The 24410-nt window shown below is 37.3% G+C and overlaps 1 protein-coding gene and 1 long non-coding RNA gene across 2 annotated transcripts; one reads left to right on the top strand and one right to left on the bottom strand.

Annotated features, from left to right (window-relative positions):
* The first annotated feature begins 227 nt into the window (after window positions 1-227).
* On the top strand, window positions 228-22197 carry LOC101797614 (inter-alpha-trypsin inhibitor heavy chain H3). The gene is made up of 21 exons (XM_072044192.1): window positions 228-361; window positions 3524-3547; window positions 4733-4899; window positions 5913-6017; window positions 6428-6590; window positions 7532-7642; window positions 8268-8393; window positions 8840-8956; window positions 9715-9883; window positions 10199-10324; window positions 10562-10743; window positions 12069-12254; window positions 12660-12799; window positions 13152-13306; window positions 15887-15913; window positions 16853-16894; window positions 17390-17503; window positions 18077-18281; window positions 19575-19747; window positions 21526-21637; window positions 21727-22197. Exons 1-21 carry the CDS (start codon window positions 272-274, stop codon window positions 21854-21856), a joined length of 2664 nt encoding a protein of 887 aa, XP_071900293.1. The 5' UTR covers window positions 228-271; the 3' UTR covers window positions 21857-22197.
* On the bottom strand, window positions 14432-23903 carry LOC119718291 (uncharacterized). Its single transcript, XR_005269229.2, has 3 exons — window positions 23591-23903; window positions 22945-23146; window positions 14432-14666 (listed from the first exon to the last, which is right to left on the bottom strand). It is a non-coding gene; the product is annotated as an uncharacterized lncRNA (long non-coding RNA).
* Window positions 23904-24410: the final 507 nt, after the last annotated feature.

Here is a 24410-nt window from a genome sequence, read left to right as displayed (position 1 = left end):
TCTCACATCAGTCACCTGTACAGAAATAGCTATTGAATTGCTGTTTGCCGATGATATTACATAGAAGAGTCATACTCTCACGCTGGCCATCCCACAAGTGTTTTGTAGCAGTATGCTGTAGATCATGCAAATCAAAATTCAGTGTTTGATTTTTCCTGTATGCCTAATGTTTAATCCCAATTTTCACACAGGGTTATCTATTAACACTCTGTAAACAAAGCATTATTTATTTAAGCGTATCGTTCAGACTAGAATCTTACTTTTTTCCAAAATGGAAAGCCGTCTATTGCTTTGTATTTTATTATCAATTCCTGCCTTTGCATCATCAGACCTTTTGGTAACACATGTCAGAAACATTAAGGTAAGTAATCAACCATGTGTGCGACTCCCATTCTTTGGAGATTAATTTCCTGCCATTTATGAACAATTTCCAGATAGCTCATACAGTGGTGCCACCTGGAGCTTTGTGTTCTCTGTTATCAGTGAACACAAGATCAGACTTGGGACTCAGAATGGTTTGCCTCTAATCAGCCCCAGTTTGGAATTAGCTCTGAAGAAGCTCTCCTGTCTTTTTTAAAACATCACTTTCCTCTGTTTTCCTTTTCATCACCATGTAATGGTAAAATGTTTTAGAGCTTTTATATTTAGATGTGTGCAATTAGTGCTGCAACTGAACCTACTATATAGTACCTGTATAGAAATGCAAAATAGCAGTGAAAAGATGCCTTCGAAAAGAAATGTAACAGAGGTATAACAGGACATCCAGATAAACATCTCCATGGTCCAAGTGACATAGTATGATTTTGTTTAAGATTTATGGGAGCATAACATGGAATATATCTGTGTCCGAGATTCTTTTTTTTTTTTGACAGATCGCTGAGTAAGGCAGTGCTTCTGATATTCTGCCTAATTTTTTTCAGTTAAGTTGCAGGCCACTACTCCTCATCTCAGTAAATTATTTCCTGTGTCTCAGTAATTAAAGCCTGCATAAGTTACAGAGGGCAGATCTCCTCAGGGAACATTGTTGGTTAGTGGGCAGAACAGGACAAAGCAATTTACCGTCAGTTTCTGTTGACGAGGTTATGGTCTTTGCCAAAACTTTTTCTTTGAAAATCAGGATAATAATATGTCTATCTTTTTGAAGTCAGCTTGAGATTTATAGCTGAAAATTACAAATGCCAAGAGTTCTTATTATTTATCTTACATGTAGCCCAGATATAAGGTAGCTTGTTCCTCCTGATTACTATACTACCTGTTGTTCTCTATATGTCTTGCAATGCTAAAGCTTTCCTAAAGGAAAGGGTCAAAGCCCTGTGCTGTGTTCCACCTGTACATGCAGAACACTACAGAAAAAAATGGTCAATTTTCCCAGTTCTATACTTCTATACTTTATGCAAATGTAATTTTGTTGAAATGGGAGATTGCTGTATATTGAGAAGGCCTCTCTCCCAAACCCTGTCTTAGCTCCTTTGAGCAGGTGGTATGCTAGTGATGAGTGACAAAGCGTGGCTAGGAGTCTCTCTGGTACATGGCTGATAATCTTCAGGCTTTCAAAGCTGCTTTTAAAGCCATAGTCAGATAAACACAATTGGCAGAGCCAAGCAGCTGAAAACTGAAAAAAATCGAAATCAAAGACCCCTAAGTACACTTGTACATCTTGTTCCTATATACAAAGCCATTAAGGGTAGGATTTTTTTCTTTCTAGAAATAAAACTATCCCTATAACTACATATTCAAAGCATGCGCACATGATTTGAATATGTATTTCTAGGTGACACAGCTTTTCTTCCATAACCCTCTCATCCTGGCAGCAGTGAGACTCCTAGAAAGGTCACAAGGAAGTTCTGTTTTCAGAGCTTAGTTGCGTTATTCTCTCTTCTATGTGATTTCCATTCAGCGTCACTTGGAATGATGGAATCTTTAATGTTGCTGGTGACTTCAAAATCATTTTCACACCTTATTTTTCCTATGCAATGCATAGGGATTTACACAAATACTTCATTCAGTCTTGTGTGTTGCTGGAGGTCATTTCAAATTAACTGTAGATTCTTTGCTCAGTCTTCCCCAAATCTCTGTATTACCATTGATTTAACGTAATGTCTTGGGAAAAAAAAATGCAAAATAAGCAAAACAAACCAAAAAACAATAAACAGCAACAACAAAATCCTTTGTGTCTCCATTTCCAACCTGTAGAACTCCTAAATGTGAAAGGTAGCAAAAGCAGGGTAACCAGATATGTACCCAAGATATACATCTGACTTGTTATCTCTGCAACTTTAACTCTCTATTTGGTAGAGCATGTAAACATGGAAAAAAAAAAAACTTGCACAGAATGTGACCGTATTGGAGCCAAAAGAGATAACGCATTACAACCACACTTACAGGAATTGTGTTGTGCAAGCTGCTATTTTCACATGATCCTGCAAGAATTTTTGAAACCCGGTCTTTCTTTCAGATCATGAGAGTACACGATATTTTTGTAGGGCTTCTGATATTTGCGCTCATTGTGAGAGCAAACACATGGAAACAAAAAAAAATCTACCAGTTTTTTTTTTTTTTTTTTTTTTTTTTTCTCCCTGCAGCCTTTCATAGTGACCTTCTCTCTGTGAGCCTGCTGAATTGCCATCTTATGTATTTGTGTTAGCATCAGAGGCTGGTGGGGTGAAGCAGTCTGAGTCTGCCTGATAAGTAGGATATGTGTGTGACTGGAAAAAAATGTGCAAACCATTTTTTATGCTATGATACAAGCCTTGTTTTTCTTCCAAAGGAGAATTAGTTTGAAAAGACAAAATGTATACACCACAGGTCCTGACAACAGGAATTCCCATGAACAAGATGTCTAAATCGCTAGTAGGCATCGCTAGTAGGCATCGCTAGTAGGCATCGCTAGTAGGTCGAGGGAGGTGATTGTCCCGCTCTACTCTGCGCTGGTGCGGCCTCACCTCGAGTACTGTGTGCAGTTCTGGGCACCACAGTATAAAAAGGACATGAAACTGTTGGAGAGTGTCCAGAGGAGGGCTACGAAGATGGTGAAAGGCCTGGAGGGGAAGACGTACGAGGAACGGCTGAGGGCACTGGGCCTGTTCAGCCTGGAGAAGAGGAGGCTGAGGGGAGACCTCATCGCAGTCTACAACTTCCTCGTAAGGGGGTGTCGAGAGGCAGGAGACCTTTTCTCCATTAACACCAGCGACAGGACCCGCGGGAATGGAGTTAAGCTGAGGCAGGGGAAGTTTAGGCTGGACATCAGGAAAGGGTTCTTCACAGAGAGAGTGGTTGCACACTGGAACAGGCTCCCCAGGGAAGTGGTCACTGCACCGAGCCTGACTGAATTTAAGAAGAGATTGGACTGTGCACTTAGTCACATGGTCTGAACTTGGGTAGACCTGTGCGGTGTCAAGAGTTGGACTTGATGATCCTTAAGGGTCCCTTCCAACTCAGGATATTCTATGATTCTATGATTCTATGATAAATGCAGCTGTCATACCTTAGTCATGATTTTTTTTCCCATTTTTTCTCGTTACAGAAGCGAAATGCTGAAAATGACTTGGTGAGTAGTCTTGTCTTTTATGATGGCTTGGTTCCATTCAGTCTATGGTGAAAGATGCATGGTAACATGAATATTCTTACGGTGTTCACAGCATATTTCTGTGAGCCCAGTCTGAGCAAACGTATTTCTGAGTGTGTGCGACATGGGGAGGAGCCCTGAGTTGCTTGTTTTAGGCAGCAGGACTAATGAGGCTGTTCTTTTCCAAGCTCTGATGGAAACTCCTGTAGATGGAAAAAGAATTATAAAATTCTTTGTAACCTCTTGTTATATTTTAATAGATAGCAAAGTTGTTTGAAGTCACCTCCGTGTCTCTAACAACCATTTTGGTTTTATGTTGTTATTTGTAAGGAGGACAAGAGACCAGATTTCTGAGGCTGATTCCACTTGTCATCTGAATGCCACTTCAGCAGTGCTAAATGCTTTGATTTTGGGAAGACCTTTTAATCAACTAGCCAGAGATCAGCCCTAGCATAACAACCACAAGCTTCTTGACAGTGCTGCTTTTGTTGCAGGAAGCAGACCTTGTTATTGCCTCCTTGCCTAAGGAGGCACATCTGCTGCTGCCTGTGTTTTCATATAGTCTCCAGCAACCTTACACCTGAGCATTTAAAGAAATTCAGTCTTGCCCTACTCGTTTTCTTGCTTAAAGGCAAATAAGCCCCAGTTATGAGAAAATTGAGGCTAACAAAATGGAATTTGAAGCTCATCTGGAACTGGTTAGGTCTATTTTTACATGAGATGACTCTATGCCCCTGCTCTGGGGGTCAGCCACTCAACTGATTATAACAGTTACGAAGGCAGTGAGGCAGCTGTACATTGGTTGTGCTGTCTCTGACTAATCACAAACAAAAATCACAGTCTCAGTAGAGAGAGAAAAGAAAAAAAACACACCACCTCCACCACCAATAACAACAAACAATTCTTACACTGGTAGCATCTTTGCTGTGGTGGCAATGTTTTGTTAAAGGGGCTATTGTTATGACTCCTGGAACACCACCACCATGGTGGTGTGACAGACCCAAGGAAACACAGCTGTGTCCTGTTTTTTAGCATTAGGTTTTTCCTGTTTCACTTTGGAATGACAGACTATCCTGCAATGATTTCTTTCTAAAAAATGTTATTATGGCTGATTAACACAGACATCAGTATAACAACTAGCTCTTTTTTTCATTTTTCAATCCACAGGTTGTCAATGGGATAGAAATCTATAGCATGAAAATTGACAGTAAAGTAACTTCCCGATTTGCCCGCAATGTCATCACCAGTCGAGCTGTCAATCGGGGAAACGTGCACAAAGAAGTCTTCTTTGATGTTGAACTCCCTAAAACAGCCTTCATTACCAACTTCAGCATGTGTGTAGTTTTTAAAATATCACTAGAGTAAACTCAAAATCTGTACAAATGCAACTGGAAAAACAAAAAACAAAGCACTCATTTTTAATTTGCTATTTGATTGATTTCTAAATGTCCCCAGGGCAATTTTCTGATACTATTAACTTAACATGTAAGATACCTAGGGAAAGGCAAACACTGGTACATCTATTAAAAAGATGACTCAGTTTTGATTGTATTTATTCATCATCATGGACCTTAGGGAATGGAAGATCTTATCTGGAGATCCATTCACGTTTTCAGAAATACTATTTACTTTACTCTGATCTTATCAAACAAGAAAAGCTCTATTACTGAATTTCCCTGATGGCATTATATTTTAACTTCTCTCTTCATTTTGAAATCAAATTTGAATTAAAAACAGGAAATAAATGAAATCATTCCCTTACATTTTTATCTTAGTTGCAATACTATGCAATTTTAACACCATTTTAAGTTTAATTCAGTTTAAACACATCCATCCCTGCTAATGACACTATGCCTGTTTTATTTTCAGTGAAAAGAAACAGTTGCTTTTAGGGGACAATCACTCTAAGTCATGCCAGACCTTTTATTTTAGGATGAGATTAATCCCCTGTGAAAAATGCTTGCTTAATGGTGTAAGGAGTCTAAGGATGAAATGTTCAGCTGTAGACTGCTTTCTGTTAGATGAGATGAGATGAGATGACCAAGCTTGCTAAAGTGTAGGAATACAGAAGGCATAAGCAGTGTTGCTATTAGTCCAGTTTTGATCTAATTATTTTCAAGGAAAATTTTGCTTTGGTTTCTCTGAGGTACTGAGCACAGAGCTCTTCATTCAAGCTGAAGTCACTGAGGAGGCTAGTTTGTGTTTCATTGAAAATGCTCAAATCTTGGCAATACCACGTTCCTGAAAATACTTGTTAGCAAACCAATCAATAAACAGAGAATTGTCTATAATAACTTTTCATGTATCAGTGCAAACCATTCAGCTAAACCAGGCAATTTTTCTGCAGGACAATTGATGGTGTCACTTACCCTGGATATATAAAAGAAAAAGAAGCTGCCAAACAGGAGTATGAGAAAGCTGTTTCAAAGGGACAGACTGCTGGTCTTGTCAAGTAAGAATGATGTCTGGTGTGGCTCCCACACCATCATCCTGTAGCAAATTGTGAGATTTGTAATACCTTGTTCTGGCATATTTCTGAAGTTTGCTTTTTACAGGACCAAAGGAAAAGAACAAGTAATTTAGAGTTATTGTAATATTAATTATAAAGAAAGAAATACAACTTCTGACTGAACAGGCTGTATCTGCAGTTAAGGATAAACTGTTTCTGCAGCTTGTGCTAACTGCATATGATCTGTTCCTGGGATTAAGTTCATTGGCAAATTTAAATAAATTCTACACTGTTTGACCATGATTTTAGCAATACATCAAAATTCCCATCTTTGTTTTACTCCTGCACCAACCAAACCCAAGCAGTAAATACTGTGAAAAAGGATAATATTCTTCTTACCCACTTAAATACAGGGCTTCAGGAAGGAAAACAGAAAAGTTCACTGTTTCAGTCAACATTGCAGCAGCCAGTAAAGTCACTTTTGAACTCACATATGAGGAACTGCTGAAGCGACAGTTTGGAAAATATGAGATGTTCATCAAAGTAAAACCGAAGCAGCTTGTCAAAGACTTTGAGGTAGATGTCAATCTGTGTCAAACTGGATACTGTAACTTAAAAGATGTTGAGATTCTGTTGAAAGTGGAGTACCACGGTCATTCCCACTGGCCCACAGATGAACTAAAGGCCCATGATAATATTTCCAGTGAACCATTTGGGGAGTCCCTGCCAACATGCTTTACTGCAGGTTTTTATTTGTAAGCCTGGCAAGTTAGCTCAACTATTAAGCCTTCAAAATTAATGATATACAGAAAACTGAAAAGCCCAAGGCATTTTAATTGCCTTGGGGCAGAATAGCTCTTAAAAATACCTTCATTGCATAAACTATGCCTTTCTCATACCACCGTGAAACTACATCATGCTAAATTGCAGTGATACATATATATTGTATTCTTGAAGACCGTTGCTTTTGCGTGCCCAAACTGTCTGATCACTTCTCTCTACCTTGCTAAAAACCATTCCTCAGGCAAATTCCTTCTCCTTTATTTGCCCAGAAAAATCTGTGTAAAAAATCATTACAAAACTCAGCACCTGGAAATTCATAAAGCATTATTTTAAACACAATATGATAAAAGGTACACTGAAATGTATGTCAAAGGTAGGCATGGCTCACAGCTAATGACAGGGTTATATTTTAGAAGGACTTAGGTATTTATTTGACATTTGACAGAATTCCACTAACTAATTTTCAAATGAGTTACATTTTCATAAAAGCATAAATGTTTATTTTCTTTCTAATTTTGTTTTTAATCTCTATGTAGGAAAAGGTATGTTTGGCTGATAGCGTATCCACACAAGTGTGGTTTTGGACTTCTGTTGTAAATTACAAAAGTACATTTCTTTTTCTTTTAAGAAAATCTCTCTTACATACCCATAGTTGCCTTCTGACCTTCCTGTAAATGACTAAATTGATATATTGTGGGAGAGTCAATAAAAATAATTTTCAATTAATATTTCAGATTGATATAAGTATCTTTGAGCCACAAGGCATCACTGAGCTGGAAGCGGAAGGAACATTCATCACCAATGATCTGCAAAACGTCATTAAAAAAACTTTTTCAGATAAAAAGGTACAATGCCTAATGCCTTCCATAATTTATTTATTATAGTTATAACTCTGAAATAATACTATAAGTGCAAAAGTGCTGTAATGGCTAGCAATGGAAGTGAGCGGATAAAAAATAAAGGCTTGTCTGTGCAAATTAACTGTGAATTCCATGCTAGCAAGGCCATCTCCATGCAGTTCAGAAGCCACTTAGTTCCAGCTACTAACATGGAACTATACCCAGAGCAGCAGGCCTTGTCCCACAGCAGCAGTTGTAAACCTGGATACCAGCTTCACTATTTCCTATGGAAGAACGAAGTCAGTAGCAAGTAGATTTCTCATGTATGGAGGTGGTAGGAGAAGTCCTAAGTCATAGACTGCCCAACAGCCTTATCAAAGCTATCGTTCAGCGTGAAGGGCTAAAACAAGGAAGGTGAAGAAGAAAACATATGGAGAGCTCTAGGTAGCAGCCCTGAGATATCAGTTACCCATCAATAAATATGAATACAAATTAATACCTCAATAGATAAAACAGATTATTCTCATGTCTGTGAATATAAATATACCAGTCTTAGGAAATTACAAACTTCTTTGTGTTTTGCAAAAGTTTTCAGCTAAGATTCAGATCTCCTGAAGGTTTTTCTTTTCAGGGGCATATTTCTTTCAAGCCAACTCTTGATCAGCAGCGAACCTGTGCAAATTGCTCGCAGTCTCTCTTGGATGGAGATTTTACTGTAAAATATGATGTGAAGAGAACAACTCCAGATAATTTGCAGGTAAATTTGACAGCTGACAGTTTTGCACTGTTGAATGGTCTTAGCTTGCATGGTAAATGTCAAGGAGAAGTGAAAGCCAGTTATTCCCTAAAGGGCAGGGAGTTGATTGTGACAACACAGCTTCAGCACCCAAGAGCCCAGTTCCCACAGAATCTGAGCAAGGCAGACCCAGAAAAAGAATTCAAATTCAGACAAGAGTCCAGGTCATCAGGCATATCTGTGGTGATGAGGCAGTCCGAGGTGAAGGTGGAAAGTCAGTCAGGATGGGATACAGATCAATGGGGTCCATGGACAGACAGAGGTGAGACTGGTCAGGGCTATTAAAGCCTGTTAGTCCACTCAAGAGCTACAGATTAAATCAAAATAATTTATTCTTTATCCATTTTATCTTTGTAATATAAAAAAAGCTATTGGTTTGTTAACATTTTATCTTTTTTTTTTTTTAGATTGTTAATGGTTACTTTGTACACTTCTTTGCACCAACAAATCTTCCACAGTTGCCCAAGAATATTATTTTTGTAATAGATATTAGTGGCTCAATGTCTGGAAGAGAAATAGAACAGGTAAGTTATTACAATACTATCGAGTCCCGATGGAAGAGTCTCTGTTGTGGTGGAAGGGACATGGTGACTTAGGGTGAAGAAGTTACACTAAGTGCTTTTATGCTGCAGCCTTGCTAAGTCTCTGTACTGTAAAAACTAGATCAATGTCTTACTGTAGAACAAAATTCTATACATTAAGTTTATATTTTACTTAGAAATTTCATTATTTCAAAGTATTCAGGTATCTACATTTTCAGAGAGGTATCTCATATGTGCTGTACAGTTCCAAAAATAAAATGCTTCTATGGTATTATGTGCATTATCTGTGTTGCTCATTCTGTCTCCTCCAGGAAGCAGCAGCTCTTTTCATAGCTAGGACTCCTCACTCTAATCTAATGCTCAGAACTTTAAGTTTTTGGCACTGAATCAAAATATCTATGCTTCTCACATGTGGACTTCTCCATGAACCTGTAACTGCCCATTTCCCAACACCTTAAATTTGCCATGCCAGCTTGTCTCATTCAACAATCTGACACAGGACCTGATTTTCTTCTCAGCTACACAGATTTACCAGATGTAATTGCAACTGTCTGATTTCTCTAGAGTTACTCTGAAACAGACACAGGACTAGACAGAATAGAACAAGCTCAGAACCTGTGCAAAACATTCTGTGTAAAAGGAACAAAAGAAAAAAGTACCTGACAGATAAGGCATGTAACACCTACAAGCACCAATTTCTCTACAGTTGAACTATATGTTAAAATCTCTTCTTCTTATAGACAAGAGAAGCACTTCTAAAAATCTTAGATGACATTAGAGATGATGATTTCTTCAATTTCATACTGTTTGGTAGTGATGTACACACTTGGAAAGAAAAATTAATCAAGGCCACTCCTGAAAATTTGGATGAAGCAAGGAAGTTCGTTCGGGGCATTGACACTGAAGGCAGTAAGTACTTTACCGGAGTTGCTAATAGGTTATTGAGTAAGTTAATTTATCATTTCAGTCTGTGAACACAATACTACATCTTTCTTTAAAAATTATTACTAATGGGACACTCCTGAGCTTAAAATTGGCTCGGTGCATATCTATTTTTCCTTATGTTTCCAAAGCTCGGTTATTTTTGTATCTAAACATCCTCCTGCTAGCAAACCTACACCTTTCCTCTTTATAATGTAGTGACATCTTGTCAGATTCCTGTGAAAAATGGTCCTTTATTTTGACTGCCTCTGTTGAAGCCAAATTTCTCTGTCTACCTTGCAGTGACAAATTTATATGGTGGTATGATGAAAGGAATTGAGATACTGAATGCTGCTCATGAAGAAAAGTTTGTGCCCAAGAGAAGTGCTTCTATAATTATCATGTTAACAGATGGCCAACCAAATGTAGGTAAGTTTGTGTTGTTAACAGACTGAATTAACTAACAAAACCCACTCAATTAAATTTTCTATCATCTTTGACTTTTGATGCGGTGTTTTTTTTTTTCATTATTTAATTGCTGCTACACCAGCTTCATGCCACTAATCAGCTCTTTGATAGTGCCTCTTAAGAAATCCAAACACCACTAATTACATTTCATTTTATCTATCTATGAAGAAACTTAACCTTTCTTATGGTTTAATGTAGGCATATCAAATACTGAGGACATTCGGACACATGTGAAAAAAGCCATTGAAGGAAAATACCCTTTATACAATCTTGGTTTTGGCTATGGTGTTGACTATGGTTTCTTAGAGAAAATGGCACTAGAAAATAAAGGATTGGCCCGTCGGATTTATCCTGACTCTGATTCAGCTTTACAACTTCAGGTACAGTAATTCCAATTTAAATTAGATGAGAGATGTATTAATTCAGGTAAATATACAGATATTTCTTATTTTCACAGAATCACAGAATCTCTAGGTTGGAAGAGACCTCAAGATCATCGAGTCCAACCTCTGACCTAACACTAACAGTCCCCACTAAACCATATCCCTAAGTTCTACATCTAAATCTAAAGCACAACACAGCCCAGAGGAAGCAGTCTAGGAGGTTTCTGGAGAAAGTGGAAGATAGCTTCCTGACGCAGCTGATTAGTGAACCTACCAGGGGTGGTGCCCTGCTAGACCTTCTCTTCACAAACAGAGAAGGACTGGTGGAGGATGTGATTGTCGGGAACAGTCTTGGGCAGAGTGACCACGAAATGGTGGAGTTCTCTATTCTTGGCGGGGCCAGGAAGGGAACCAGTAAAACCACTGTATTGGACTTTCGGAGGGCTGACTTTAGGCTATTGGACTTTTTTTTTTTGAAGTAAACAAAAAGCCCAAAGTGTACTCTGGTACTGACACAATCAAGAATATGCTGTAATCAGAATATTGGTTGCATTTAATTTCCTTTATAAAAGGAGAAAGTGGAAGGACTGTAAAAGGGAGATGAGTCCCTAGGCTATGAAAGAGTGTTCAAAGGGTGGAAAAAGACATGGTTCTGAAGGACACGTTGTGTGCCAAATCATATAAGCAAAATTGCTGCAATCACTGTATCTGTCTCCCATACCCCACAGATCATGTGGTTAATGTCATAAGAGAAGAGGAGAACGACAGAGTTTAAGAGTCCAGCAAGTGCAAGCAGGTGTACCTTACCATACTTCTGAAGCATTTTATAGCAATACCATCCATTGGAAAGATTGCAATACCATCCATTGCAATACATGCAATACCATCCATTGGAAGGATTGACCAAATAATTTTTATACTGGTTTTCATTACAAGCTCAGTCAAAATCTAATACCTAGTCTCCTTTGGTTTATGTTATGATTTCAGTCTTTTCAGGGAATAGGTCTAGAAACACTTTTATCTAACGGGAGGATCTTGAGATTCCTCTTGATTAACACTGATTGAACTCATCATCCACAGCATGTTGTTCTTGAATATTTTTCCTCTGTCTTAGTGAGGCTTGAAGGGTCAATATGTTCTTTTTCATTTGCCTTTTTTGCAGATGTTTAGGCCTTGTGCTCTGAGATTTAACTGAATATTTACATATTTATTCTAAAATACATTCTAAGTTTTTACTACTGAAATAGTAGGACATGTCTGGGTACAGATCTACCACTGAAATAAATAAAAAAAATAGATGTTTTTCTCTTTTTATCCTGCAGGGTTTTTATGATGAGGTGTCCAATCCCATGCTCATGGATGTGGAGTTACACTACCCAGAAAATGAAATATCAGGCTTAACTAAAAACAGTTTTAAGCATTTCTATGATGGGTCTGAGATTGTGGTGGCTGGACGCTTTGCAGACATCAACCAAAACAGTTTGACTGTAGATGTGAAAGGTGAAGGTGTAAGTATGTATGTATTTAACTGAGTAAGGTTAAATAAATGCTATGCAAAATATCCAAGTATTCAGAGCTGGCAAAACTTGAAATATTTACAGGTATGTCTTTATCTCAGTGGAAAGATGTATTACTACATATGGAACAAGTAAATGCACTAAAGGCATTAATTTTGCAACTGCAGGTTACTTGCCTAAGAATCCTATCTGGTGGTAGGATATTTAGTGTTCACAGGCAATAGTCTTCATTGAGTGAGGAAAACTGACGGCCAAGACAGCTGAATATTTGGTATGCCTTCCTCTAAATATAGAGGTCTACTTCTAATATGAACCAGGTGTGAAGGTCTTGATTTTGAAAAGTTCTGGATATCTCTGGCTACTTATGCTGCTGCTAAGTTTCCTTATTTCCAATAGGCTAATGATGTCCTGTCATTTACTACACAACAAGATGCAGAACAAACAGCTAAAGCTTTCCAAGAACAGGAATACATATTTGGTGATTACATTGAAAGGCTCTGGGCTTATCTCACAATTGAACAACTCCTGGAAAAACGGTAATTAAATCTAGAACTGCATTTTCAATGAAACTATTAAGCCACGTGACTAGTGCAACTTCTAGGATGTAAAGCTGCAATTTACAACTATTTCCTCTTCTCCTCCCCAACCTCAATATTCCTATTTCAAGTAGCAAGTTACATTATTTTAAATTACTGCAAATATAAAGCAATTTTGCCCTTCTCCACTGGATAGCCAAGGGAATCAGAAATACTTTTAGATTGTAACAAATACACCTTCCTGGTAAATTAGCTGCAGAGAAATGATTTTGCTTTAAAGAAAAGTATGTAAATTAGAGTTCAGTCAGTAATTTAGCAATCATTGATGTCAGGAGTCTCTCCCTGTATTCAGCACTGCAGCTACAGGAGAAGAAAAGGAGAATCTTACAGCTGAAGTCCTGGATCTCTCACTAAAGTACAAGTTTGTAACACCACTGACATCCATGGTGGTAACAAAGCCAGAAGACTATGACAATCAAGCTGGGATTGCTGATAAAACGACTGAAGGTATAGACATTTTCACAGTTTTGCTTTATCAAGGAAGCCAAATATTCCTTTGATGTTTCCCAAAAGAAAGGCTTTGTGTGGGGCACTGTTTTAAACATGCATCTGAAAAATCTATTTTCAAAGCCTTGTATATGTATGGCTTATGCAAAATTACTTTTCATTTTAAAGCTCATTTCCATCAAACCATCCTTCACTACTAATTCATACAGGTAAAATATTATAAATTCAAAATCAATGTATTTAAAAATTAATGTATAAATATTACGTTTAAAAAGAAGCATTTCTAATCTAATAATTCAGCTATATTCAGTTTTGGTCACATCACTTTTGCCTTTATGTTTTTACATACTTCAGCTTAGAGGTAATTGTAGTAACATCTTTCTACATGAAAAGGGTCTATTGCCGTGAGACCTTCCTTGTGCAGAGTATTTTAGGTTGTAAAATCATGACAATAATACCTGTAAAACACATATATTGCAGAAAGAAAAACAGTTATTGAAAGCATACAATTTATTCTCATCTCCTTTGATACTTTGGCCAATGATTAACTCCTTGCTCAGTAAATCATTATACTTTCATACAATTCAGCATGTCTGTTTCACCTGTGTGAAAAAGAATAACTCTATTCCTCTTTAGTGAGAGCAAAGTAAGACAAATACTACCTATCTTCTCACTGCACCCCCAAAGACATTCTACTATAATGTATATTTGTTGTTTGAGGTATCTTTATCTCCCTAATTCAACAGGTTTGCCAAACCTCCTGTGAGGCTTTCCAATCTCATCTATTACCATGTATTATTTTTTCCTGAAACCCTTGCCTCCTGCCCCTAGTTTTGCCCTAGTTCCTCCCAGGTTCTGTCTAGGCTCTGTGCTGGATTCTAAATGAAAAACTTGCTTATCTACTGAATTTGGTGTGATAACCAAGACTTATTTTAAGGCTTTTTAGCTTAACAGAAATGCTTACTGAAGGTTAGTGGGGGTTTCTTTCAAGTGGAATATAAGCCAGTTAATTGCTAGGTACCCTACAAAATGCAATAATTCTACAGGCATGGTGCTGATAATTTTTTTGCATTATTTTTTGTAATTATCCTAATGGGATACTGATACAAAAACACTTGTTTAATTTGACATTAAACACAAATTTAACTTAACATTCAAGTCATTATACAGCATAATGACTTTGTAGTTTGCAAGTGAACACTATGAGATGGAAAACTCATGCAAACATCTGACAGAAATGGCATATACTTACAGTGACCTTCAGTTCAGGCCTTTATCTGAATCTCTTGTCAAGAAAATCCTCTATGTATGTTGAAAGTATACACGGTGATAATGGAAGAATATACTCAAAGCACTCCCACTGTGTAAGGAAAAAAATAACTTTCACACATACTGGAGTCTAGAATCACATACAGGATTACTGAATCATCCAGTCAATATTTGTAGAATAAAGCAAATGCCTTGAAAAATTGCAAAAGAGTAAAAACCAATACGGACCACTTTGTGATATGTAAATGACATGATGACAAAGCAATTACTAATGGTACTCTTGTTATATGCATAGTTAATTATGGATTTGCTGCCCACATAACAGCTTTTTGCTTTCACCGTGTTTCTGTTTGCTCTGTATATATTGAATTGTATGATTGGGAAGAAATGGAATTTTAAAAACCTGCAGATACATGGTAGAATTTGACAATTCAACAACAGTTTAATTTTTTGTTTGTTTAGAATATGTTTTAACAGGGTCAGAATCCTTCTTGTTTAGTCACACAACTTAAACTGTAAATTTCTCTTTTTCTTCCTTTTACTTCCTGTTCACCCATGATAACAGCTGAAGGTATGTACACTTCCTGTTAAATTTGCCTAACTTTTTTTTTTAAGTCTTGTAGGTGGATTTATTCCCCAATGATTTTACAAAAATATTGTGTTATAGATTAAGACACTGTTATAATTAGATTAAAAACTTTACAGATAGAAAATGTTGTGATTACTGTTTTCTGTTTCCTAACTGCAGCATCCCACCATCACAAAATTCAGGCCCAGTACAATTAAGTTGCTTTCCAGAGCTAGCACTGTTGGCTCCCAGATACCTGCATGTAGACGAGCATCCACACAAAGGTGTCTTCATTGTTGCTGTGTTGTTGCTTATTCAGCACAACACCCTATCTACAGACACTGTTCCATAGATTCAGATGTAAAAAGAGAAGACTAGAAATACCTGGGAACAGGTGGATAAATCTTACTGACTTTCCAGTAGTACAGTTTGGAACAAGGCACAAGGGAATTAGAAAAGGACCAAATTGTCCCAGCCCTAAGGACAAATTGTATACCTTTTGAGCAATAGCATTTTTGCTGTAAACTGGTCTGTGCTTTTTACCTGTTCATGACACTGTGTTGAATTCATTCATGGTTTGCTTTGTTGCAGTACAAAAATCTAAATAAACTTTTTTTTTTTTTATTATAATTAATTTGGAAATTTATACATGACTACAAGATTTAGGAGTTGGTTTTCATGGAAAGAGGGAGATTGTCTTTTATTCTTTTCACCTCTAAAATAAAGTTTTCTTTCATTCACAGCACAAGCTGCCCCAGTTGTTATGCAGGGTAAGTCATTAATTCGAGTTTCTGAATGAAGAAGCATCTATCAAAGGAAATTGATTCAGACAACTGAAACTGCTGGGGAGATGGAAACTGCTTTGTCTGAGTTTACAACTGTATTTTAACAAATACTAACAATTTTTCCTCACTGCTACAATCACACTTAAAGACAGAACAAAACCACATCTGAAAAATACTCAGTGGAATAGTTGTTAAGGAGTAAATACCATTTCCTCAAACCAACATTTTCCTGGAAAGCTGCTTCAGAGGATGGACTTGAATTTGCATCTGCTTGGGAATTATATTAAGCATGGAACTATGATGTCAGCATCTCTGGCTAAATTAATATATTCAGTTATTTATACAAAGAGAAATTGTTTTTATTGAAGAGAGTGAGACAGCAACTGACTCTTCAGATTGCTGGTTGAACAGTGCTGGAAATAGAAGAGTCATATTTAAGATTTAGTGCAGGAGATCTCTCAATCTCTCTCAATCTCTCTCCCCATCGCTTTCTAGTTTTCTCAAGTTTTTTTTTTTTTTTTTTTTTTAAAGTCTCACATTCATCCTGTCAAAAGCAAATGTCAAAACATCAGAAATTTTAAATGTATAGTGCTGTTGCATTTCTACCCAGACTTATTGATAGACAGCTTAATCCTTAAATCTGAGACATTTGCCTTCCTACAGACACATTGCTTGGGCTTTGTGGGGACACTCAAACCAAAAGAATCTGTCTCTATCCTAAAGCTTTGCTTGATTCAAAAGGGACACAAACTGTCATTCCATTTTATTGGAAAAAAAAAAAAAAAAAAAAAAAAAAACAGGATGGAATTTGCAATTTACCTAGCATATTAACTTTCTGACATCTTACATGTTCGGTGCAGATAGTATGTAAATATTCCATTTTGATGTGAGCATTTCTAACTTCTTTTTCTTTGCACCCTGCAGCTCCACCATTATTTTTATCAAGGCCCGCATGGTATACTAGTGGTGAGTTAGTTTTGACTAATTTGAATTGTGTCTGTCCAGAAGGAAAACACATGTGGGTATTTAAGACTAAATCACACAATTCTTGAAGTATTTTGGACAATGCCTTTACACAAAAGCAGACAGTTTTTCACAACAGACTAGTACTTCAATTTACTTTAAATATCTAAAATGTTTTAAAGCAATTGAGTCGCTGAGATCATATATGATCATTTTGTTAGCCCCCTTCCCATTGTCTAGGCTTCCCGATTTAGCCCCAGTGAGAAGGACCTGGGGGTGCTGGTTGACGAGAAACTCAACATGAGCTAGCAATGTGTGCCTGAAGCCCAGGTCCTTGGGATCCCATTACTCCTGTGGCAGATGGGCTGGACTAAGCTGGGCACAGCTTGTGCAGTTCTGCTGGTCCCCAGCATCAGCTACACTGCCACAACCTTAAACGTTCATGTAGAGCTTTGAACCTGTGTATCACTAAACAAACACCTGTGATTTGCTTTACAGTTGATGGCGATCCACACTTCATTATATCAGTGCCACAAAAAGAGGATGCCATTTGTTTCAATATCAATGAAAAACCAGGCGATGTGTTAAGTTTAATAAATGACCCAGTTACAGGTGAGTTTATCATTTTTAAACAGTAAATCAGAATACTTATATCAAAATGTCTTATTTTTCAGTCCATTTCTCTCTTTTTATATTATATGTGCTATTTTTCCAGCAAAGTTAACAGAAGTTACTATAGCTGTGATAGGGTACCATTACCATGATTGTGTTTTCACTTCTTGGAGCAACATGAACTTTTTAACTGTCTTGAAAACCACCGTGGGAGTTAAGAGACGTAATTTGTTTCAGTGAGTAGAAGTAGAAGCAATAAAATAATGCTCAGGTTTCTATTTCATGGATTATGTGGCAAATGGAGACTGATGGCACACAGGCTATTTGTGCCCATCATGAAATTTTATAGTCTAGGAAATATTCAACTTTTATCAATAAGGTGGTTGTCATCTTTGTAAGTGTCTACAGAACAGCCTCCAGAGCTCTATTCCTTTACTATACTTTTGCACAAACATGCACAAGTAATCCTGGTCTACTTTTCAATTTGGATTTGTTTTGTTGAGCTGTAACTACTGCAACACTCTTTGACATCTCATCTATAAAATAGTATTTGTTGTTTCCGTATTACGTTAGGCATCACAGTCAATGGAGAACTCATTGGTGATAAGAGAGCAAATAGTGATGCAAATTCACAAAATACATATTTTGGAAAACTTGGCATTGCAAACAAATATCTGAATTTAAAAGTGACAGTAACTTCTGAGAAGATCACAATTCAGAATGGCAATGAAAAGACAGCTTTGACCTGGCTTGACTCAGTCACATTGCAACAAGAAGGGTAAGGCTTACGGAAAGAATATCATATTCCAGTGTTACATTTTTATACTCTTTTTTGGGGGGTTGATCAAAAATATATAAAAATATACTTTTAGGTTATAAAATGAAAAAAAAAATACTGATTCAAATCATGCTGGATTCAGTGCTCTACTTTGTTATGTAATTGCTGAAGATTATTTGTAAATTTACCTGCTTGTAATAAGTAAGTGCAAAATTTGACTTGCAAACACTGAAGGTGTAAATCATAGAATCATAGAATGGCTTGGGTTGGAAGGGACCTCAAAGATAATCTAATTCCAACCCCCCGCCATAGGCAGGGACACCACGGACTAGATCAGGTTGGCCAAAGCCCCATCCAGAGGGGGACAATCAACTCCCTTGACCTGCTGTCCACGCTTGATGCAGCCCAGGATACAGTTGGCCTTCTGGGCTGCAAGTGCGTACTGCTGGCTCACGTCAAGCTTCTCATCCACCAGAACCCCCAAATCTTGCTCTGCAGGGCTGCTCTCAATGAGTTCTGCTCCCAGTCTGCATCATCCTTATGGGTCCTTTCCAACTTGGGATATTCTATGATTCTATGTATCTATTAGAGAGTCATTAATACCTGTCCAAAAGAAAGCTTAGAAAAGAAATAGCAGTATCTTCTCCTCCTTTACATTTTCATTGTGATTTAGCACCAATCACTCTCTCAAAGGACAACACTGCAACAGAAAGAGTTCCAGAGCAAAACTCTGATTTAGGATACTTTTTTTTTTTTTTTTTTTTATGTCACTGATATCATCAACATAGTTGTCATTATCAGAAGCAAATATTCTTTATCCTAACACCAACCTAGGCATTTCAGTTGTTGTCTTTTCTGAAAAACAAAGAGAAAATGGGGCAGGTAATATCCAGGCAAGAAAGTGATTGTTTTATCAATAACATTTTTAATACTGAGCATGAGGTGCAATATCTATATCTCACTACCATGTCTGCGATTAATTGTGCTGTTATGGGAAGAGTTTTGGCAGAAACACCTTGCTGAAAAGTTTAAAGGCTAGGTAGCCTTTTACATTGTAATTTAGTGTGTCTTGGACTGCCTGTGAACACACACAGATTCACATCAACTGAACTACTAAACAACTTTATTAAAATAACAACAAAACACTAAGTTATAAAGTCACACTTACTTTACCTGTTTCATTTATTGGTTTTCTTATCACTGCTGTTAACTCTTAACCTAGTACCCTAAGCTTTGTTTTTTTGTTTTTTGTTTTTTTTTTTTTAATTTATATATTTTTTTATTTCTTTTCAGTTTAACTTTGATAATTAACAAGGAAAAAAATCTGGTGCTCTCAATGGGAGACGGTGCATCATTTGTTATTGTTTTGCACCAAGTATGGAAGAAACATCCTCTCCACCAGGATTTCTTAGGACTGTATACATTGAAAAGTCATAAACTGTCTGAACAGACCCATGGATTATTAGGTATGACTTCATTTGGCATTTTGAATATCATTTTCTTTCCTTGAGGCTACCTAATTTGCAGACGCAATCTTGTATTTGGCCTTTGTGAACTGAGACAGAGGAGGAAATTGAGATAACGTTAATCAACCATATGAAGATTTCTGACAAAATACTCTGGGCTCTGGCTTTATACATTATCTTTTCTTAAATTCTCCTGTTGCTGAAATCACTAGCACCCATGGTTCTCACTGGCATTTTTAAACTTCTTATCTTGCTAAATCCCACCTACAGATTCTTTTTCTTACTACACCATTCCTCCAGACTCTTGGATGGTTTGATCTCCCCCTTTACCTTTCTCCTAAGTACAAACACTTGGAAAATGCACATGCTTACCCATTGGTCAAAATTTGCCAAACCTCAGTTAGTGTACCCTTGTATGCAATGAAGATGTTAAGGTATCTCTTGATTGGTTATCATCACAGAATCATCACAGAATTGTCACAGAATCATCTAGGTTGGAAGAGACTTCCAAGATCACCTAGTCCAACCTCTGACCTGACACTAACAAGTGCTCCACTAAACCATATCATTAAGCTCTACATCTGAACATCTTTTAAAGACCTCCAGGGATGGTGACTCAACCACTTAATCATACATTAAAATCACACGATACCTTGTATTATTTAGGATTATATTAATGTTAGAAAACATTATTTTAATAGAAGACAAAGTTGGTATTTTAGGAATGAAAATTAAGGCCTCATTGAATCCCGTTTTCTGCCAGAGTAGTGGGTTTTGTGGTGTGCATCCTCTGTTGGAAAATGTTACGCTTCATCTGATAGCAGACATTTTACTTGCTTTTTGATTTTCTCTTACAAAATCAGGTAAGCACAGAAAATGATTTTTGGGGTCAGTAAGTTTATTTATTGTGGTAAATAACGAATTTCTGTGAACTTTTCTGAATTTTGGTAATGCGCTTGAAGGTCTGAGAATGAGCCAAGATACCAGGGATAGTATGTTAGGTTCAGGAATCTTAGGAAATGCTGTAATGAAACAGAAAAAGAGCAGAAAAAGGATGTTTTTTATGCTTTTCTGCTCCTCAGAGTAAAGGACTTGTCCAGATACAAACATTATTCTGCTGTGATATGAATTGCAAATAGAAAGGCAAGTCAAGAAAAGCCCACATAATGTGTGGGTACACGGTGTTACTGACTTACGCATCTCATCATTATGTTCGTCATCTTTGAATTTGCCTCTGTACTCATTACAGCACTCATTAAATCACCAAGAGCATCCTACATCAGCCCAGGCAGGACAAAAGTGTCCAAAAGCTAATCCTGTCAGGATGTGAAAATTCCTTAGATATCAGGCTTGTTCTGAGGATAATCCTATCAAGTAATTTCAGAGATCAACATGTATTATTTGATTTAAAAAAAAAAAAAAAAGTAAAAAAAAAAGTTAAAGACTTGGAGAGTGTGTAATAAATACAACTGAATAGGCAAGAAACAAAGCAAGGCTATCTTAAGGACTATCTAGAACAGACCAATTTTACTTAGCACTCTGAAGTTAGAACCTACATCCAAATGATATGCCCAGAATTCTAGTTCATAAAAATTAAATAATACCATAGGCATATGTTCAACCTTGCACCAAATTTGGTGTTTGCTTATGCATTCAAAACCCTGAGAGAACTTGGAAAACAGCATGGGAATGTAGAAATTCTGGGGTTTAAGTTTGTTTTGTTTCTGATTTCGTATGTGTAACATGTCTGAAATGGTAATTTTGGCTTCTATTTTTAGGACAATTTTTCCACCCCATTGACTTCACCATACTTGAAATCCATCCTGGGTCCGATCCGAAGAAACCAGATGCCACGATGATTATTAAAAACAAGGAACTGACAGTAACAAGGTAAAATATAATCAAGTCCTTAGAAAAGACTACCGTGTCAATTTGTCTTTTCTGCTTCACTACTTCTGTGATTGTATTTTACCTTTCAGGGGCTGGCAGAAGGATTACAGAAAAGATCCTAAGCATGGCATTGATATTCCTTGCTGGTTTGTTCATAATAATGGAGCTGGGCTAATAGATGGTGTTCATACAGACTATCTTGTTTCCAGTCTGTTTTAAACAACTACCTCCAAAGTCATGCATACAAAGAGTACTTTTCTGAAAGAATAGTACTTTTCACTGCTGAAAAAGTGTTAATAAAGAAGCGTTAATAATACATATGCTTGCCATGTTTGAAAATACCAAGATATGATAGATTCTCCTAGTTTTACTGTATTTGTGATCAAATTCAGCACTAAACAGCTATTCCTCATATCCTCAAATACCCTTACTTTACTATATTACTTTACTAGTTTTAAAATTATAATTTTACTTTGTAAGTCATAACAGAAATATTCTATACAATTTTAAATTAATTAATGAGGTTAAAGAGTGATTTAAATAAAAGCATCAACATTTAATGCCTTGTTCTTTTATTCCAATGTTTTTAATGCCTGTTTCACAAAGCCTGGGATGCAATATGCAATTTGAAATTCAACACAAGAGGACAGCTGACAGACCAGAACATATTTTGGGATAATTCAGTAATACTTAAAGCCATCTAACCACTTGACTGTATAGTGGTGAGGGTTGGTACAGTGTCCTTACTCGAGGTGACTGTTAGCAATGTGGTTTAGATCCAGGACTTCTGTACTTTGGTATTTTAATTTGAACCTAACTTTTGAATGCTCATATTTGTATAAATTAATGAAATGTCACAGTTCAAGCAGCGCTTACATTTCAGTAATAGTAGCTGTATGTTATTTATTTATGTGTGTGTGTTTGTAAAATCTTTATTCAAATGAATGAAAAAAATCAATTCTAGACATTGTCACAGTGGCTAGATGGTGCTGTCTGTCTAAACTCAGACAAAAAAATATGAAACAAAACAATAGTTTCTACAGAAGGTATTAAGTTATTGAAAAATAAGGAAGGCAGGAAGAGAAATGAAAGGGTTGAGGAAGACTGGAAAATTGAAAGGGGTAAGCTTAAGTTTGCTTGGTTTTGAATATCTATTTTAAAATAATGTATTAGACAGAGCTAGAGAGAGAGAGAGTGAGCAATGATCCATTTTGGATCCTGTGGGACTGTCCATCTGGGCTCATCCCATACCTGCTTACTCTATTAAAACAAACAAACATAGTGGTGGACAGTAGATCTTGACCTACCTTTGCAAAATTCAGCTGCAAGGCAACACTGGATGCAACCTCAGGCAGAGCTTTCCTGTTTAATTTATGGGGATGAGGCAAATCACTAGAGGTAGGAGGAGTCTTGTCAGCTGTGACTGAATTGTCAGCCAGAAGTTGACCTCAGAGGCTCTAGTCTGCTTTTGAATGCCTTCTGTGACAGTTTGAGAAGCTCCCACTTGCACTAATGGAGAAAGAAAAATATGCTTTTTAGTTTGTAATTCTTCCAAAATTCCTGCAACATAGGTGATAGCTACAAACATAGTTAAAGGTAACAATAAGGAGAGAGAGAAATGGCAGGCAGTTGCTTACTCTTAGATAACAATTTTACTCCTTCTATCAAGCTGGTACAATGCTGTTCGAAGAAAAGCATATGAGACATAGTGTACATTCTGCATTGGAGTTAGAAATTACAGAACTCTAAATGCTAATTATTGCCTGTGTCTGCATTCAGCCTTTAAGTAACAAGGCCTCTTGGGCAAGGGGAGTGTAGGAGATCAGAAGCCCATCAGAACTCAGTTCAGGACTCAGAAACAATAGGAGGAAAGTGACTAAACAACAAATTAAGAATCAATTCAGGTGAGAAAAGTGAAATGAAACAAGCTTAGAGAATGGAAAGCACACGTACTGTGGGGACAAAACACAGCAGAAAGGATCTGTGAGTCTCAGTAACCAGGCACACCAGCAACATAAGAAGGCTGCAGAAAAGGCAAACCTCTCCATCGGTACCGCAGGCAAGCATCTCTTGTAAGACCTGGGAGATTCCACCAGCTGTGAGGTGCAGTGGTGCAGTCCCCATGCAGCTCTGGGCACAGCCCTTCAACACAGCCTAGGCAAATTGGCTACAGTCCAAAGAACAGGAGCAGCTTCGCAAACACATTGAGAAAAACAAAAAACTATGCAAAAGTTCCTGTTTTGTAAGTAAGGCTAACCTTTTCTTTTCTCTTCTTTTCTCTTCCCCCCCCCCCCCCCCCCCCCCCCATTTATCAAGGTCAGCAGGATCTGCTTCTTTGAAGCAAGGGAGAATTAAAAGGGCAGCAGGTTGCCAGGGGCATTTGAGGAACCACCGTAATTACAGGTTTAGCAGACAGGTTAGAAGAGCTCTCATGAATGGCGTGTGCACATCTGACCCTCACCAAGGGGAGCATGTGAAAGCTGCCCTTTAGCCATGCCTCATTTCTCCAGGATTTCAGTGCTTTTTGTTATTCTTGCTATTAGCAGACAGGTGGAGGATGGAACATATAATTGCCCTATAACTGAGAGCAGTGAATTTTTAATTTGCAGCAAGTTACCTGATAAAACCCAGCATGTAATTCAAATACCAAGTTCATTCATAATGCATATAATGTCTTACTTTTCAAATTGGCAAGCCAGCTTGTGATGAGGCAAAGCCACAGATTTTGTAAATCTGGTGTCTGCAGCTCCCAAATTTCACATTTTTTGCTCTG

The sequence above is a fragment of the Anas platyrhynchos genome, chromosome 13, assembly GCF_047663525.1.
Source record: "Anas platyrhynchos isolate ZD024472 breed Pekin duck chromosome 13, IASCAAS_PekinDuck_T2T, whole genome shotgun sequence".
NCBI classification, from domain to species: domain Eukaryota; kingdom Metazoa; phylum Chordata; class Aves; order Anseriformes; family Anatidae; genus Anas; species Anas platyrhynchos.
The sequence above is the reverse complement of the archived record's forward strand: the minus strand, read 5'-3'. Positions and strand labels throughout refer to the sequence as shown.

Coding starts and splice junctions, on each gene's coding strand:
- LOC101797614 (XM_072044192.1), top strand. CDS start 272: ATGGAAAGCCGTCTATTGCTTTGTATTTTATTATCAATTCCTGCCTTT. Junction 362..3,523: donor CACATGTCAGAAACATTAAG/GTAAGTAATCAA, acceptor TTCTCGTTACAG/AAGCGAAATGCTGAAAATGA. Junction 21,638..21,726: donor AAGGAACTGACAGTAACAAG/GTAAAATATAAT, acceptor TTTACCTTTCAG/GGGCTGGCAGAAGGATTACA.